General features: G+C 44.1%; 1 protein-coding gene across 4 annotated transcripts in view; it reads left to right on the top strand.

Annotated features, from left to right (window-relative positions):
* The window catches only part of Ssr1 (signal sequence receptor subunit 1), a 29,981-nt gene extending 13,490 nt beyond the window's left edge, over positions 1–16,491 (top strand). The window contains exons 8-10 of one of the 4 annotated variants that reach the window (XM_026782944.1): positions 196–210; positions 4,147–4,210; positions 15,728–16,491. In XM_026782944.1, the coding sequence (XP_026638745.1) occupies positions 196–210; positions 4,147–4,210; positions 15,728–15,752 (104 nt within the window). In that variant the 3' untranslated portion in view covers positions 15,753–16,491. Of the gene's footprint in view, positions 1–195; positions 211–4,146; positions 6,466–15,727 lie in introns of those variants that run through there. The other 3 variants (XM_026782945.1, XM_026782946.1, XM_013349114.1) reach the window with 3 other exon arrangements.
* The last annotated feature ends 2,078 nt before the right edge of the window (positions 16,492–18,569 follow it).

Raw genomic sequence — 18,569 nt, 5'->3', positions numbered from 1 at the left:
AGTGCTGGGATTAAAGGCGTGCGCCACCATTGCCCAGCTCTAGTATAATGATTAACAAAGCACTTAAAGACTTGTTCTGTTTATAGTGTTTTTATGATTTAATTTAGAAGTGCTTTCAAACATGCAGCTTGTTTGTAAATGTCTGAGTTCTCTTCCTAATCTGTTTCCTGTCTTTTTTCCTTCCTGTTGCTTCAGTGCAGAGTAGAAGAGGTGAGGTTACTTAATTTCTTTAGTGGTCTCTGCTGCAGTTTTGGGGGCTCTTGCATAGTGCATGACTACAGCAAGTTTGATAATGTATTTTAGGGGAATACTATTGCAACTACTTTTTGTTGTTCTTTGGGTTTTTTTTGTTTTGTTTTGTTTGTCAAGACAGGGTTTCTGTGGATCAGGCTAACCTTGAGCTCTCAGAGATCCACCTGCTTCTGCCTCCTGCCTCCCAAGTACTGGGATTAAGGGCATGCACCACCAACAACTGGCTACATGCTAATTTTTAAAGGATGGATCTAAAATATTACTTAATGGATTCTGGTGTTTTTTTTTTTAATAGGAAGTTTGTTAAAAGTACTAATTTTTATGAAGGAATACAGAACAGTTTTTCCCATTTGGTGAGTGGCTCTTTTAAAAAGCACTTGTGGGTCTGGGAAGTGGCTTCAAGGTTAAGAGCACTAAAGCTCTCCCAGGGGTCCAGGGTCAGTTCCCAGCTCCCACGTGACAGCTCACAGCTGTCTGCAGCTCCAGGTCTAGAGAATCCTCTGACCTCCACAGGCACTGTACACATGTGGTGCACGGACATCCATTAAGGCAACACACACATACACATTTAAAAAAAGAAAAAAGAAAATTGAAAAAAAAGGGGGGAAAGCATTCAAGTTAGCCTCATTGTAAAAAAAAAAAAAAATTAAATTGTACAAAAATAGAAAATTCTGTCCTTGACTTCACTAATCCCAGTTTCAATAAATAAATTATACTTATTTATGAGTATTCTGTCTGCATGGTGATGACAATGCCCATGGTTTCACTTTTCTTGCCTAGGGCTCATACACTTTGAGCATGTTTTTCCTTAACCAGTATAGGACACTTTGAGGCATTTTCAGCTTCCACTAATCTGATTTCTTGTTAAGTATTTTATATTTTAAGGTGAAGTGGGTCTATTTCCCCTGAGTATTTTTTTAACCTATAAACTCACAGGTTAACTGATTTTTTTTTTAATAGAAAAGAATTAGGGTCTTTGCTAAATAATTTTTTGGGGTATTTATTTATTATACAGTGTTCTGCCTATACATGCCTACAGGTTAGAAGAGGGGACCAGACCTCATTACAGGTGGTTGTGAGTCACCCTGGAGTTGCTGGGAATTGAATTCAGGCCCTCAGAAGAGGAGCCAGTGCTCTTAACCTCTGAGCCATCTCTCCAGCCCTGCTAAATAATGTTTTAAATGCATACAAAATCTTTCAATCATAACATTTGTTATGTAAATACCATTTAAAGGGTTGACAGGATAGTTGAATTGGTGAAGTGTGTGTTGGATAAGCATGAAGACCATTACTATGGCCCCAGAACCTGTGAAAAAGCCAAGGGTGATAGGATGCCTTTGGGAGGCAGAAATAGAAACAGGCAGCTCCCTGGGGTTTCGTGGCTGCCCAGTTACTGATGAGCTCCAAGACCAGGGAGAGTCTGAAAACAAGGTGGAAGCTCCTGCAGAACAACACCCCCACACATACAATCTTCATAGGCGCACACTTGTTAATTTTAGAAAGAAATAGGCGAGATATGGGGGTAAATACCTTTAATTTCACTACAAAAAAGGCTAATGCAGGAGGATCACATTTTGGGACCTTCCTGGGCTCTCTTCAAAGCCAAAAAAAAAAAAAAAATGAGCTGCAGTTGACCTGCATGGGCTCCTAGGTGAGGGAAGACTGAGCTGAGTGTCTACTAACATGATGCTGTTGTCCTTAGTGAAAATGAAGAATTAAACTGTTAAAGTTTTTGTGAAGTGGTTTTGCTTTGGTCAGCCTGTTTTAAATGGGTGGTGCATGCACTTGCAGGTCTGTCTGTGGAGTCTGGTGTGAGGGTTTTTTCCACTTACATGATTCTTTCCCCCCACATATAGTTTAAAGTTTACTCTGGAAAGATAAACTATATTGACTTTAAGTAATTTAGAGTTTTTTCCTTAGGCTTTGCTTGTTTCATTTTGCTCCCCCTTCCCCAAACCTTTATGGGAAGTAATGGTAATTTTTTTTTTCCTTTGGTAGCTGAAAAAAAAATCATGATATAAATTTGTGATTGCTTTTTATTTAAACAGAATGCTTTTTCTTCTGTTGAGGTATTTGAAGGATTTTTTCTAAACCCAAATGACCTCAAGGTACTGTCTTACAGACTTTTTTTTCTGTCTGCTGCCTAGCCTAAGCGGGTCATCATGGTGAAGGCTAGCTGAATTGACTGTCTTTTTAATGGAATTTTATTTGGAAACTGAAACAGGCATCAAAAGTCCTGGGCTACTCTTTCTTCTCCCCCTCCCCCCTCTCTCATTACCGTGCTCCAGCTGACTGGGATTTAATGGTCACATGTCATCACTAACTGCTCACACTGATGGCTGTTAGATTGTGGGTGCTTTTTGAATCTTCAGAGATGAAATATTTAGCTTCTTATTTTTTACAATAATCTGGAAATTGGTCACTTGGGAAAGAAAGTAGTTCTTAGTCTTATCTTTGGGGAAAATCTGATAAGAAAGTGTTTTCTTCACTAGGAAAAAACGTGTTCTTGCTTAGAAGTGAGTTTTTAGGCAAGAAAAACAACCCCTCTTGGAGGCCTTGTTTATGTGACTTGTAGGTTCAGTCTTACTAGATCTTTTGAGGGGTGTTTGTTTGGGTTTTTTGAGACAGGGTTTCTCTGTATAACAGCCCTGGCTCTCCTGGAACTTGCTTTGTAGACCAGGCTGGCCTGAAACTCACAGAGATCTGCCTGCCTCTGCCTCCCAAGTGCTAGGATTAAAGGCTTGCACCGCCACAACCCAGCTGTCTTTAGATATTTTCGATAAACATTTATTATAAAATGTATTCTGTCCTAGTAACTTTTAAGAAAAAGACTGCTAGGCATTCTTTTTCATTTCCTAAATAAACTTCACACCTTGGTGAAAGTATCTTTTTCCAGTTTTTTACTTTTTTTAATCTGCAGAAATCATTTCGTGGTGATGAGGAGGTGACAGGTCTTGTATATTGCCCAACCTGGCCTTGTACCTTGTTTCATATGATCATCCTGCCTCAGTAGTTAGCACATGTCACAGGCCGTATACATTTTTATTATTCTTTTTAAAAAAAATAATAGCTTATTTCACAGTGAGCTATTCTTCCTGGTGCTGAGTATTTCTAGAAAATAAGGAAACGGTATGTCAAACCTGTTTTTGAAAAAGCCTTATTAGATATAGCCTAGGCTGGCCTCAAACTCAGCTTCCAAGGAACTGAGATTACAGGAATGTACCACCATACTCATCTTGGTCCTGTTTTTAAAAGAAATATATAGACTATTTCTTTTATAGAATAGAAGAAACTCAACACCCCATGTATTTCTGTTAAATTCTAAAGAGAGGCTGTGTCTCGGAGTGGTTTTAGCATTAAGGTACTAATGCCCTTTGCTTTGCTTCTTGCAGTTAGATTTGTGTATTTGCCAACACTTATGTACCCACAAATACTAAATCTGATGTTAGTGCCCAACATAAATACGCTCCAAGTGTGTCATACCTTTTAAGCTTTTGTTTTTGTTTTTGAAGCAGAATCTCATAGTAACCCTTGCTAACTTGAACTCCCAATCCTTCTGCCTCTGCCTCCCAAGTACTGGAGTGTGGACCACCATGCCTGGGTTTATACAGTACTTTCAAATTCTTCTTTTTACGTGTAATAGGATGTGCATAGTGTTCACAGTAGCACAACATCCATTGTCAGATCATTCCCTACACAAGTATGAAATTTTTATTTTAATTGGTATTACCCTTGAAAGATATTTTTAACTTATTTTAAAAACCTACAGCTAGGTAAGAGGCTTTTGTTGCCACATGGTATATGTGTGTGTACACACGTGTGTGTGTTAAGTTTACTGCTGAAAAGACAAAATGTTCTTGAGTTAGTTAGCATCTTTCTTGCTTTTTCTTTCAGATAAAGCTTCTCCAAGAAGGCTGCCCAGGAAGCGGGCACAGAAGAGATCAGTGGGATCTGATGAGTAAATGTTCTTTGTGCAACAATTCAGTCTGTGCTTCCCCTGCCCTAATGTTTTTCAGCCTGATGGGAATTAGTGCAGAGAAGCCTTATCACCATAGAAGGCAACTCCTGCTTATGTGTGGACTGAGCAGTCAGAGTCTGTGGGGATAATCTTGCTGAAAATGCACTGCATTCGTTTTTCTAAAGTAACAAATTTGGTTTTTCTTTTTTTTTTTAAGCCATTAAACTGTGTGGGTGTGAGTGTCTGAGCAGTTGTCTTACCAGAATCATTGTCAAACTACCTGAAACACGCCTTTAGAATACTCAGCAAAGCCCTGTTGCTGCCTCCCTTGTGATATTTTCTGATTTTTTTACCCCAAGCTCAATTGATACTTTTTCCCAGTGTAGTTTTAGATGTTCTGCCTTTTGAGGAAATAATTTGCTTATTCAAATCAAATCTGAATTAATGGCACAAACTGGCCTTTTGCTTGCTGTTTGCTACAGCTTATATTGTAAAGGCACAGGTAGGCGTGGCTGCTGACTGAGCAACAGAGGCATGTTGTTGGGTGTTTGCTGCTGTTTACTATGTGCACACCTTCAGGAACTTACTGATGGAGTCAAAGAATTTGGAATCTCTAAGCAACAAAATTGTGAAACCTGACACTTCTATTGATATTGGCATATAAATCCTAATTCCATACCTGTTTGCTTTGTTTTTGTTTTTTTTTTTTTTTGTTTGCTTTGTTTTTAAACAAAAAATAGTATGTTTGTGCAAACTGGGTTGTTGTGTTGTCTGTTGTTCTATGTGACTTGTGAGAGCTTTGGAGTGACCTCCTTTCCTTGTTTCTTTGCTTGTTGTTGGGTTTAAGCGGAGCTTTTTGTTCTTAAAAATAATCTTAAAAATTGTCATGGTCTACAGACCAAGGGGATCAAATTTTCAGGGCAGGGTACATTTTAGTTAATCCTAATCTACAAAAACATTAATTGGATAGATTTAAAATCGTTACAAGGTTTATCTTTTAACTTGATCTTTTGAGGTTTTGATTGTTGACCTACATGCTATCATTGTTAATGTGAAAAGTTCCCAAAATTTAAGGACTTATGATTTCGGGACCAAAATTAAGTTGGTTTTGATAACAATACCTTAAGTTACTCTTGCCTAAACTAGTGAATTAAGTTTGACATTATTGTCAGACTTAATAGAAATTAACATTGAGTGTGATTGGGTAAGAGACTTGGCTCTGTGTTTTAGCCATATTCTCCCTGGTGTATTACAAGGAAGTAGTAATTTCAGTAGGTTCTTTTATTCCTAACTTCTTCTCATTTTTATTGGAAGGTCCAATCCCTTCCCCCACACACCTACAGGAAAACAACAAAACAAAACATAGACAGAAAACAGAACTTCCAAGCTGTGTAAGATGTAAGCCAAAGCCAATAATGACAGAAGGTCTTCTGTAATTGTTAATCACGTTGCAAAAGGGGCTGAAATGTCAAATTGCCTATGTTTGCATTGTTGAACTGTAAACTTTCTATGCTTGTAATATGATGTGTGCGGGTTTTTTAATTGAGCTGTATAATCAGTTTATTTTGAAAAGGTGCTTTGAGGCCTGAGGAACTGTATGGTTTTTAACTTGATGTAATATAGGAGACGCTTCTCATTCTCAAGCATTTCCCAGAATCTTCTGTGAATATCTGCGTTTGTTAAGCTACTGTAACATACTACAGTAAGATATACATAATTAAAACCTTTAAATGGCCCATAGAGTTTGACTAAACACCTGGGTAAAAACATGGGTAGTTGCAGAAACCACACTTTTAGCCGCCACGTTCTCATCCCTGAGTAATTGCCTTATACACCAGCTCTTTGTTTCTGAGGCCCAGATTAGAGCCTCAGGAGTGTAGAATGTATTACTTTTTAGTGGAGACTGGGAACAGCTAAAACTCAAGTCTTCAAATGCCAGGCGCCTACTATAGCATCAGTAAGTATTTAGCAGAAACTAACTCCATAATGAATGGAATTCAATTCCACACATGGTTTGTTCAAGCACACTTAATAAGTAGTCTACTTTTAAATGTCTTTTTAAAATGTAAATACTTGGATGAAATGCTTTTTCTTTTTTGTTTCAATATAGTCATTTGCATCATCAGCCTTAGTTCCAGAATTTATCTTGTTTGAACAAGTGGGTTTCAGAATCTGTTAAATGAATTTACGGATCATGTGTATCAAACCTGTGACCCAGACCTTTGAGAATAATGTGTCATAAAGCATGGATCCCACTCTGGTTGTATAGCTTCATCATTTGAATTATGTTTTGTAGTAAGGGACTTGGGACAGATAAACTGTCCCCTGGAATGTTGCCTGAGGAGTTTTAGGAGCGGTGAGACTTTGTAAAAGCCTAAGGGGAAAGAACCAGGTAGAATTGAGAGTAGCGGTGACAACAGAAAATCAGACTTTGGTAGGTGGAATAACTTCAGCCTAGAATTGTTAGGGAGAGAGGCAAGTGATACAATATTGGAACAGTATTGCTAAGATTTGGGAGGTACAGTAGATGACATTTCATGCAAGGACATCCAGCATTCGTCTCTTGTAGGGCAAAGGTGTTCATACTCTTGGGATAAAGGAAAATGTGCTTGGTAGTGCATTTGAGTCATGAATTTTCTTTGTTTTTAGATGGGGTCTTCCAGCCTTGCTCAGGATGGTCTTGAATTCCTACAGTATGGTGTGAAATACTCAAATTTAGCTCAGAACAATATATTTACTCTCATCAAGAGGTTGATAGGCTAGACCCTTGGTTTTTCTTTGAGTTCCAAAATTGTATGTTAGCTTAAATTAAGACTATTTCTAGATGCAGTCGAAGCACTTAACAGTGTGGGCAGCGTTTACTCCATAGAGCTAGTCTGTATGCTTGATCTGTATTTTTTTTTTTTTTTGGTTTTTTGAGACAGGGTTTCTCTTTGGCTTTGGAGCCTGTCCTGGAACTCGCTCTGTAGACCAGGCTGGTCTCGAACTCAGTGAGATCCGCCTGCCTCTGCCTCCCGAGTGCTGGGATTAAAAGCGTGCGCCACCACCGCCTGGCTTGATCTGTATTTCTTAGTCCTCCCTTACTCAGCTAGTGAAGAGCACCTAACGCCATGTTTCCTGGTAGCAGTGAATGTGTGATGTTGGGTTTCATGGTTATTCTCATATGTGTTCCAGAAGAAAACACCTGTGCAGAGCACTTCCTAAAAGGAGAGAATAGGGCTTAGCAATTATTGCAGATAGCTAAGCAATAGTTGATTCCAGGTATTAATTTTGTTGATATTTACATGGTTTTATTACTTTTTCATTTACATAAAACCGAGACTTGTGGTTCTCTCTGAAGTTCTGGGGGTCTTTTCTAGATGGTGAAATTGTGTGGGGCTACACACTAATGCTGGTCCCCTGTGGTTGCCTTTGTAAGGGAGTGGGAAGGGAAGGGAGCTTGTCTGGTGAACGTTGTTCTCACGTAGTGTGTGGGGAAAAGTCACTGAGTTTAAGTGAGTTGGAGGCTTCAGAGATACCTGTGTTGAAAACCTCTGTGTTCTTTCCCTGTACTCCAGGGCAGCATGGAAATTTTATAAAACCAAGCATCTGGGCAGCTTGCAAATACTCATTTTCCAGAATCCAGCAGCTAGGAAGTGGAGATGGCTTTTGGTACTGGATGTCCAGGATGTCTTATACCATGTACACAATGAACACACTCACCACTTAGCTCACAGGCACTGCAGAAATGCATCTTTACACTTTGCTTGTGGTGTGTGTGTGTATAAAATTACTTGAACTGGTTACATAATTTTTATAGTTTAGTTAACCACAATACCCTAACATTTAGTCTTCATTAAATAATATAGTTTATATGTCTCCCTAGTAAAGAGTTTATATTCTTTAAAAAATGTCTTCTGACAGTGTGTGGTGGTGCACATCTGTAATCCCAGCACTGGGGAGGCAGAAGTAGAAAGATCATGACAAAGTCCAGCATGGCCACATAGCAAGTCCCTGTTTCAAAAAAATGAAAGCAGTTTGGATTTTTTTAGCTGAACTATCCATATTCGTGTTAGAGATGTAATAGGTGTTTGTAGTACACAGGCAGGTGGGGACAGGTCTAGGGTTACAAGACCTCTCATCTAGTTTCTGTTCAGTTTGGATTTTCTTTAGGCACAGTAAGACATTGTTAAGAAAATCCAGTGTACCTGGAAAGCCCAAAGGTTAGGTCTTTAGTCTTCAAGGCACAGAGATGTAATTTGTGCCTGTGTTGTTCTTTGCGTTCCTTTATACAGACTACTGTGTGTGCCTGTGACAGTTGTCCTCCTGTTGTTACATCTCCCTCTGCTAGACTGTGAGCCCCAGAACTTGTGTATTGGCAGTCTCTAGCTCAGTTAGGTGGAGACCTGTTACTGCCTAAAGAAGCATCAGGGGCAAAGGCCAGTGGCTCTCTGCATTTGAGGTTAGCCTAATCTACTTAGTGAGTTGTAGGCCAATCAGAACTACATAGTGAGACAATGTCTCAAGAGAAAAGGCAACACAGACTGGGGACATAGCTAAGTTGACAATGGCGTGGCAGGCATGAAGACTTGGGTTTGAGCTCCTGAATCCATATGAAAGTGCTGTCTCAAGGGTAAAGGACAGCATTCCTAAGGGTGATACCCAAGGTTGTCCTGTGCAGTCTGAAGGCATTTTAGACAAGAGGATGGGAAATACTGAAGAATGGTGTTCATAGTTTAGTGCTTGGCTCATGTGCACAAGACCTGAGTTCAGTTCCTAGTGCCAATAAATAAAGGTGTTCAAGTCAGATTTATCGAGTCCTTGCTTCATGTTCATTCAGTCATCAGGCATGCGACATAGCCTCTGGGAGTCTGGGACACCTGCTTCTGTGTTCAGTTGCTGCCTAGCACTCAACTGGAGGTGTAAGGAATCCCTTGATGAGTGTGTGTTCACTGTGCACACAGTAGGCTCCCCTGTGTCTTAGTGACAACCCTCAGGACTGTGAACCTCAACGGTTCTGGAGGACTTTCTGTAGTAGACTGTTCTCAGTCCCTAGATGGACTCTTCCTTTCACGCCACCCTCTCCATCTCCGACTTGGCCTGCTTCGTGAAAGCTCCATCCTAAGCCCTGCAGCTCCTCCTGCTTCCACTGTGTCTGCTTTTTCTCCTTTGTCAGAATGTCCCCCGTGCTGTTTCCTTGCTTTCCCTTCACTGGGCTTGCAGCATTTCAATTTTCTTCTGACTTATCCCTGCCCTGGCCAAGCCTGCTCTTGTAGGGTCTCGTGGCACTCGTGTGGCCAGAGCCATCTCCATTCAGTTCCCTGGTCTGCACTTTCCCGTCCAGGGCTGTGCTGCTGGCTGATAGCTAACTTCAGCACGCGATCATCTCTCACCACCACCGTTTCATGTTGGTGGGTTTTCAGTCCTGGGTTCTTCGCTCTAAATTGTTTACTTTAGGGGCATTCTAACTGCCTGTGACCTGTTAGTCTCTTTCCCCAGGCCAATAACATGTTCTGTGGCTCTCTGCAGCTCTTGGGTCACTTTTGAGCAGCGCGGCTCCCTTTTGTCTAGCCTTAATTAACGAATGACAGCTAACCCTAGCTCTGCTGCGAATGAACATGAGATTTCTGTTCTCTCTGCTTCTGCGACACCTCTGATTCAAATCGCTTCTCTATTTCCTGATTCCCTTCAGGAGACTTGGAGGTGCTATTCTAACCTAACGCTTCCCCGCTTGTGGTTTCCCGCAGTGTGCTTCAAGCAGGTTCATTTATTGGGAAGCGTTCTAGTGTGTTCTCCATGGTGATGTGTCTGAAGGTGTTCTTTGGGTGTCTTTTGTGTCTGTTCAGTGAAAATGGGAGTAATGAACCAGTAATTCTCATGCAACTTCGATACACATTCCACATGAGTATCAAGATTACTGTGCTAAGTCCGGTGAGCCCAGGACGTAAAGGTGCTACCTCTGGAACTGCTTTGCTTCTGTTTCCAAGGCATGCCCTTCATTACTGCTGACCGGGAGAGCCTCGCTGCAATATCTTGAGAGATGAGAGGCACAAAGATACCTAAAGTACCAAACAATAGACTAGGTATGATGGCAGATGCCTTTAACCTCAGCATTTAGGAGGTAGCGGTAGGTGGATCTCTCACAAGCTCTGGACCAGCCTGGTCTATGTAGTGAGATCCTGTCTAAAAATAAATTACAAACTTGATCATTATTTTTCTCAGAATTATGTTTTTAAAAGTTAGCGCATTCTCTACATACTAGAGCTAGTTCCAGGACAGGCTTCAAAACCACAGAGAAACCCTGTCTCGAAAAACCAAAAAAAAAAGAATGTTGCCATTCCAGACAGCAAAGTAGTGTCAAGTCAAGTGGACTAACAATTTTATACCTAGCTTGATGATGTAGGCTTTTAATCCCAGCTATTCGGGTGGCTGAGGCAGAAGGATTTGTGACTTCTAGGCCTGCTTGGGCTGTAAGGTGAATTTCAAGACCAGCCAGCACAACTTAATGAGATCCTGTCTGGAAAGAGCTGGGGATGGAGCTCAGTGGTGGCGAGCTTGTTTAGGGTGTGTGAGGCCCTGGGTCCATCCTCAGCACTGTACATGTCACGTGTACACATGTGCACGCACACACACACACACTTCACATGCGCTGCTGGGCTGTTGACTTTGCAGACCATGGCCATAAAAGATTCGTGAGGGTTCCAAGACCTACTCTCCTCCCGTTCTCACTGATACTAAGAGTGGGCTTCCAATAATCACACACCACAGAGCAACCAGTTAAACCTGCTGTCACCTGGACACCCAGTGGGACAGGAGCACCAGGTGCCTCTCCAAGTTCTGCTCCGCACAGTCACACCATGTTCCTCACAGAAAGGTCATTTGGCAGCGGCTGGAAACCTGGAGAATGTGGCTTTATAACTGATGCTTCCAGCCTTCTCTGTGAAAGAAGAGCGTGCTCTGAAGAATTAGGAAAAACAAGGACTATAAGAGCCAATGTTTTATGTTTTCTTCTAAATGCTTGGAACAGTATTAAATTTCAGATTAACTTTAAATGCTAAGTCTAGGGAGAACCTAGGATGCTGATGCTGTCTGTGCTAGGGCGGTGGATTTTTTTTTTCTTTTTCAAAATGTTTGTAAAGTGCTTATATTTTATAATGAAAGCAATAAATACGAATGTTGAATTTATCTGGGCCTCCAAAGATGAGTGTGATCCTCAAAGCAGTTACAGATAGCTTTCTTGTAACCAAAATGAAAAGTGAGCCAATGCCTAAAATGTGTTATCACACTTCCTGTTTGAAGGTCGGGATAACTGCTCACAGGCAGCCCCTGCAGGTGTTTTATGTCATCCTTGCTGTGAACTGCCCACGTCCCATTCTCCCGGCTGCTCTGCACTAGCCCAGCCCCCACGTTCAGTTCAGTGCCGCCTCCCTGCCCCGCCAAGTCAGGACCTTGACTTTTCCTGCCGGCACTCCTGTGGCTGTGGTGCACCGCTGTGGCCTGCAGGGTGCGCCAGGGTCTCCATTAGAGAGCATTCTCGCTGCCTTGCCCTCACCTGCCCACCCTCTCCAGCCTCACTCCAGCAGTGGGGCGGTACCAGCTTACCTTGGGACACTTCCCCCTGACCGCGCTCAGCACACACCTTCCTTTGTTGTCCTTGTCCTCCTCCTGGTCCTTAACATTGTTTCATTATGAGATGTGAGCTTTAGGACCAGAACTGTTGAAGGCCTAGGGATGTTGCCTCAGATGGACGTGGCCCCACACTGCACACACCCAGCTCAACCAAAGCAAAGTCCCTAGATGGAGTCTTCAAATAGTACCTGAGTAGCAGCTGTTTGATGATAGGAATTCTTTACACAGCCACACTATGATACAGTTGCAAATAAGGAAATTACAAGTTCCAGTTAATTTGACTTTTAAAAAATTCCACTATTAGGGGCTGGAGAGATGGCTCAGAGGTTAAGAGCACTGACTGCTCTTCCGGAGGTCCTGAGTTCGATTCCCAGCAACCACATGGTGGCTCACAACCATCTGTAATGAAATCTGGTGCCCTCTTCTGGCTTGAGGGCATACATGGAGGCTGAACACTGTGTACATAATAAATAAATAAATCTTTAAAAAAATTCCACTATTAAGCAGCAAAACTGAGATTCAAGCACAGGTTCATTTGTGTATTCTGAGCTATGATTGTCTTGCCTTCCATATAAAGTTCCTTCCAAACCAAAACTTCCTCCTGGTCACCATCCACTGAAAACCCAGGGAAGAGGAGACGTCTGCACTCTGCTTAGGGTTTCAGGCAGGACCTTGCAAGCTGCCGCACCTTAGTCTGCAAAGAGCTGATGGATCAAGAAATGGCAGCCACGGCCTCCTGATTGCTGGCAGTGGTTCCTGTGAAATTCCATCGGGTGCCTCTAGAAAAGCCAAGGAAGCATCGCAGCTGTAGCTTCAGTATAAAAAGCATGTTTCTAAACTAAGTTGTAACGACAGATACCTTCTTATGTGCATAATGGCCAGGCATTACCAGGTGTTGCCAAGCAAAAATCACTAACCCCTCACAGACAGCACAAGCTGCCCACTAACCTTGACAGTAGCGGGAGGAGAGGGACAAGAGAAACGGTCAAAGTTTAGCCCCTCCGTTGTTCCACTTCCAAAGACTAGTGGGGTCACAAATATTCACAACTAAGTACCAGCTGGTCACAGATACTCAGAGTAAAAATCCTAGTAATCAGAAGGCTGAGGCAAGAGGCTTGCTGGGTGTTTAAAGGGTAGCCTGGGCTCAAAAGTGAGCCCTTGTCTCAGACAACCTAATTAGAGCTGTTGAGATGGCTCAGAGGATTAAAGAAGGCATGCTGCACAAGCCAGAATCAAGTAGAGAGCCAACTTGGCAGAGTTTGACCTCTGACCTTCACATAGGTGCCCGCATACACACACCATAAATTTTAAATTTCAATTAAAAAAAAAAAAACAGGGCAGTTGTAGCTTACACCTTTGATCCCAGCACTCAGGAGGCAGAGGTAGGTGAATCTCTGTGAATTCGAGGCCAGCCTGGTCTATACAGAGAGACCTTGTCTTGAGAAAAACTAAACAAGCAAACAAAATACAAAGAAAATGCACACATTTCTAAATGTGGATGAACGTCAGTTTCTGTATTCTGCCCTTCAGGGAGCTTCCAAATGATAAGGTACTGCTGGGCAGGCAATATGGCTCAGCAAGTCAGAGTTGGATTCCATATGGTGGGAGGAAAGAACTGACCCCACAAAGCTGTCCTCTGATCGTATACACACCAGGCTGCATGCGTGCACATGCATGCACACACACACAATAATAACAAAAATTAAAAATTTAAAAAGAAAACATTTTAATGTGGGAGTTATCCCAGGCTCCCTTGAGGCCAGTTTGCATAATGCAATTTTGCTGCCCTCTGCTGCCCATCGAGGGTATGGCAGTGACTGAACCACCCATTCCCAGGGCCTCCTAGCTGGTTCATACTGCCTGAAAACTGGAGAAACCTGGGAAGGCTTCTCTCCTAAACACACTACTTAGGCCAGTTGGCCCTTGGCACAGCATGCCTGTGATGTGCCCATTCCAAATTACACATTACAGAAGAATAGAAAATACTGCTTTATCAAGAAAACCATCAGTTGCCAGGCGGTGGTGGCGCACACCTTTAATCCCAGCACTCGGGAGGCAGAGGCAGGCGGATCTCTGTGAGTTCGAGACCAGCCTGGTCTACAATAGCTAGTTCCAGGACAGGCTCCAAAACCACAGAGAAACCCTGTCTCGAAAAACCAAAACAAAAAACAAACAAAAAAAACCATCAGTGAAATGCCTTGGACAGAACGATTTGTCTGTAGGAAGATGGTAGCTGTAATAAAATTCTTCCCCCACAGGCCATCCATAGTGCGGCCAGTCACAGGCAGTATGTGCCCTCTAGACTCATTTCGTCTCCCCAAGACAGCGGTTCTCAACGTATGGGTTGCAACATACAGATCTTCTGCATATCAGCTATTTACATTATAGTTCATAACAGCAAAATCACAGTGATGAAGTAGCAACGGTAATCATTTTATGGTTAGGGTCACCAGATCATGAGGAACTGCATTAAAGGTCTCACTTTAGAAAGGATGAGAACTACTGCCCCAAGAGAAGCAAGCTGAGCAAAGCAAGCCAACCACGCCTCTGCTTTGCCTGCCACGGACAGGCTCTTATTTATGCTTGTGATGTCATGAGAACAGAGCAGTTGGTTTCCAGTCATTGGCTGATGACGGTGCACTAACTGGTTCAGCTGCTGCGATGAACCCTTACCTGAATCCGCCCACCCATTTACTGCATGGCTAACCTTCCTCTAGTCCCCTGACTTACCGCCTGTTCTGTCGCCTGTCAAGGAGGGACAGTAGATTTACTAGTTAATCCAATGAAGGTTCTAAGTCTTTGGGTTTACCTTCACTTTTTCTGAAAAAAAGCAGCATGACAGAAAGCTGATCCGAATGCCCACCGTAGCTTTCCCGTTTCTCCCCTGTGCGAGTAGTGATCGTGTGTCCACCGCTAACAGGAGTGCTTGAACTTTGTTCTCCAAACGGTGACCTGTTTAAAAGGCTTAGTTCTTTCGTCCTCCCTCCGAGCAATCTTGGGCTGCTCCTGTGTGTGTAGCTAGCCACGCTGCCAGCTGCCCAGCCCACACAAGTGTGCACGGACACACCTGGTTCCTGCCTGCTTAAAAAGTGCATGCCAGATGCCAGTGTCCCCAAGTGGTGATTGTGGCCCCTTCCCATGGTGCTGCCAGAACCTTGATTCACTCTGACTGCCATTCTTGTCCCTCCTGAGTCCACCCAGCATTTCATGGAGTCTGGGATCCAAATTCTGCTCCACACTTGCCTGGCAGGCCTTTTATGAACTGAGCTGTCTTGCTAGTTTCTCTCATTACCTGTGACACAGCTTTCCTGAACTATGCCTCTTATCGGAGGGTGGCTGTCTATTCCATAATCACAGACACAGGGTTTCATTCACTCATACTGAGTTCTCAGGGGGTGAACACTGCCATCGGCTGAGAGGGTCATATCTTGCTCCCTAGGACAGCGACAACAACAGCTCCTAGTCTGGAGCCAGGGACTCAAAGTTTGTTGAGTGGGTGATGGGATGAAAATGGTCAGGCGCTGATTTGCTTTCTAGAGCAAAGATCCTTACTGCTCTAGAGTCCTCTGTGGCTCTAGGCCTCAATGTGGTGAAGCTTGTTTCCACACCAGGTCCCTCCTGAAGCGTGAGTGACTAAATCTCAGTGAAGAAGCATGCTGATTAGACCTTCTTTCTGGGAGGGGCTCATACTCTGGGTCAATTTTAATAACTTTGACCTCCCGGCTTAGATTTTTCTCTTTGAGTCTTCATAGGGGAGAGTCCCAGGCTCTGAAGTGTTCGGATTCACACAGCAGCAGAAAGATGCCTTTAAGATGGTCATAGGCCCCATTGCCCCATCCCACAAGCTCTGGACACCGGAGCAGTGGCCGAGAGCACCTCTTAGGTCACCCTCTCGCTTTGTTCTTTCAGGCGCAGAAAGAAGGACACACACTGAAGGAGTCCCGCAGCTCGGCCATCCTGCTGTCTCAGGTGCATGACGTGCCCGCCTCAACTGCTTCCGGAAGTTTGCCTAGACCGGTGCTCCCCGGATGTCTTCTCTGCACCGGCTTGCTGTTTGTGAGATTTAAGACAGCACCAGCTGCTCAGCTGAACCCTCTGTGGCGTCGCTGCTAGGAATGGCTGTCACCAGGGCTTTGTGGCCGATGAACAACCGCTGCTGGGTGTTGTCTCAGGGTGGGGTGTTCCCAGGAAGTCCAGCGGCACTGACAGCTAGTGTGGAGGAGGGGAGGAGCCCAACCAGCCAGGAATGGAGGAGCCTCAGACCAAGCTCTAGGGTCACTTGGGTCAGCGGGCTTTTGTGTCCCCACACCATCTATGGCCTCATGACAAAGATGGCTGGAGACAGAGGCGTCTATGAAGCGAGCTAGCATACCTCCTTCACTGGACACAATTCAGCAGCTTCCATGACTGTTTGAGGAAATGGTTGTGATGAGCATCCTCAGCTGGGCTTACAGGAGGCCCCATAAGGGCTGAGTGGCCCCGCCCCCACTCCACAGGCCCACTGGTGGGGTTGAGCCAGACACCGGAGTCAGTACTGCTTCCTACAAATGTAGATTCCCCTAGCTGGCTCTCGGGCTGTTTTCTGTGTGTTGACGCTCGCCGTGAGCTTGAACCACGCTGTTGGGAACCGAGTTGAATTGCTTTGGATCAAATTGGATGGGAATAAATTGATGTGAAAGACTTACAGACGTGTGAATCTTGCTGGGTGCCAAGCCTTGGGAGGCCAAAGGTGAAAGCAATCCCCCTTCCCAGGTGTATCCAATGATATTGCTGAGGGACTCGTGGGAAGAGCACATTTGGGGTGGTGGGTGGTGAACGTGGGAGGAGGTGGGAGCAACACACTGGCAGAAGGAAGCAGCCTTGCACCTGGCCCAGGACACAGGCACACCGAGCCAGGCTGTGTCACCAACCCTGCCAGTGAACCACATGCATCTGGGTCCCCTGGAAATAACCCCTCTCCCTACACCACCAGCCTAAGTCAAACTGGGATTTCAGAGAGCTGGCTCATGAGCCTGCATTAAAAAAGAAAATAGTAAAGTCGGGTGGTGATGGCACAGGCCTTTGACCCCAGCAGAGATAGGCAGATCTCTGTGAGTTCCAGGCCAGCCTGGACAGTCAGAGCTGTTACACAGAGAGACCCTGTCTCAAAAAGAAAACAAATACACAAAGAAAAAGAAAAAAAACTCCCGCTGGGGAGGCAGGGTGCTGCTGCATCTCAGCAGGGTGGTCAGCACCCCACTTGTCTTTCCTAAACTTCACGGTCACTTTATCTAAGATTCAAACGAACATGTTTGCACCTTCCAAGCTCTTGGGTACACAGGTGATACTTGAGCTCAGGAGTTAGAGGCCAAAGAAGGCAACATAGTAAGACTCATCTCAATTAAATACCAAAATTTGAACTCAGGACCCAACAGATGGCATGATTATGAGGCACAAAACAGACACCCATTGGTTAGTGATCCCTGACCGCCTGCTGGCGTTCACTCTACTCTTGAGTCTGACTTGATGAAGGGCTCACACCGTAGACAGGAGGAGAACTGAGCCGGAGTCTATTGGATGAGGTGCAATTCCAAAATAGGCCCACAGAGGACGCCAGCACCCAGCATCACCACAGCAGGCAACAGCCCAAATCGCTATGGGGGTTTTCCATCGCCCACTTCTCTTTTAGAAGAATAAAGATTCACACCACAAGAGTGACACATCACAAGGATGATGTGTCCAAACCTCCATGACCGTTTGAGGAAATGTTCAACCATGAGCGTCCTCAGGCTGGGCTTACGGCGGACCTCACAAAGGGTTGAGTGGTCCCGCCCCCACTCCACAGGCCCTCCAGTGGGTGTGAGCCCCCACGTCACCCTTGCCGGTGATTAACCTTTTTTGTTTTGTCTTGAGACAGGGTCTCACTGTTGTGGTCCAGGATGACCTAAAATTCGCTACCGTACTGCTTCACACTCCTGAGTGCTTAGATTATAGACCCGTGCGAGCACACCTAATTGATAAGTGATTGGCTTTCTTTTGTCTGTATTTATTGTGTGCATGCATGTGCCACTTTAAGCAAGTGAAGGGAGGTCAGAAGACAGCCTGTGGGAGCCGATCTCTCCACCATGTGGATGCAAGAGATCAGCTTGTTGGCTTTGGTGGCCTTTACCGGCTGAACCATCTCTCCAGCCCAGAAGTGATAATTTTGCAAAATGGACGGAAGTATTTAGATAGGTCATGTTGGGGAGACTTTACATCCTCTCCCCATAATCGGAGATAAAAGGAGAGCCTTACCTTCCCCATCTGGAAGATGATAGTGGACATTGTCGGAATCACCTCTTGATTTAAAAAAAAAAAAATTATTACATTTAAAAATATTTTGTGTTTGGTTAATTCGCATACCAGAGCTGGTGTATGGAGTTCAAAGGACAGTTTGGTGGGAATCTGTTGTTTCCTTCTATTATGTGGGTTCCTGGAATCAATCTCTTCAGGCTTGATGGCAGGGTGTACCCACACCCACTGAGTCGACGGGGTGGCCCCAAGCCACCTCCTTTGGAAGGACCTATTTTCCAGGGCTTTCCACTGACCTTTAACTACTACTACTACTACTACACACACACACACACACACACACACACACACACCCGCAGGACTCTCTCCTGGCTGTGGCTCTCAGCAGCTCCGTAGGACCTCTTTTCCAGGGCTTTCCACTGACCTTTAACTACTACACACACACACACACACACACACACACACACACACACACACACAC

Source organism: Microtus ochrogaster, chromosome 16, assembly GCF_000317375.1.
Source record: "Microtus ochrogaster isolate Prairie Vole_2 chromosome 16, MicOch1.0, whole genome shotgun sequence".
In the NCBI taxonomy this organism is placed as follows: Eukaryota; Metazoa; Chordata; class Mammalia; order Rodentia; family Cricetidae; genus Microtus; species Microtus ochrogaster.
The sequence above is the reverse complement of the archived record's forward strand: the minus strand, read 5'-3'. Positions and strand labels throughout refer to the sequence as shown.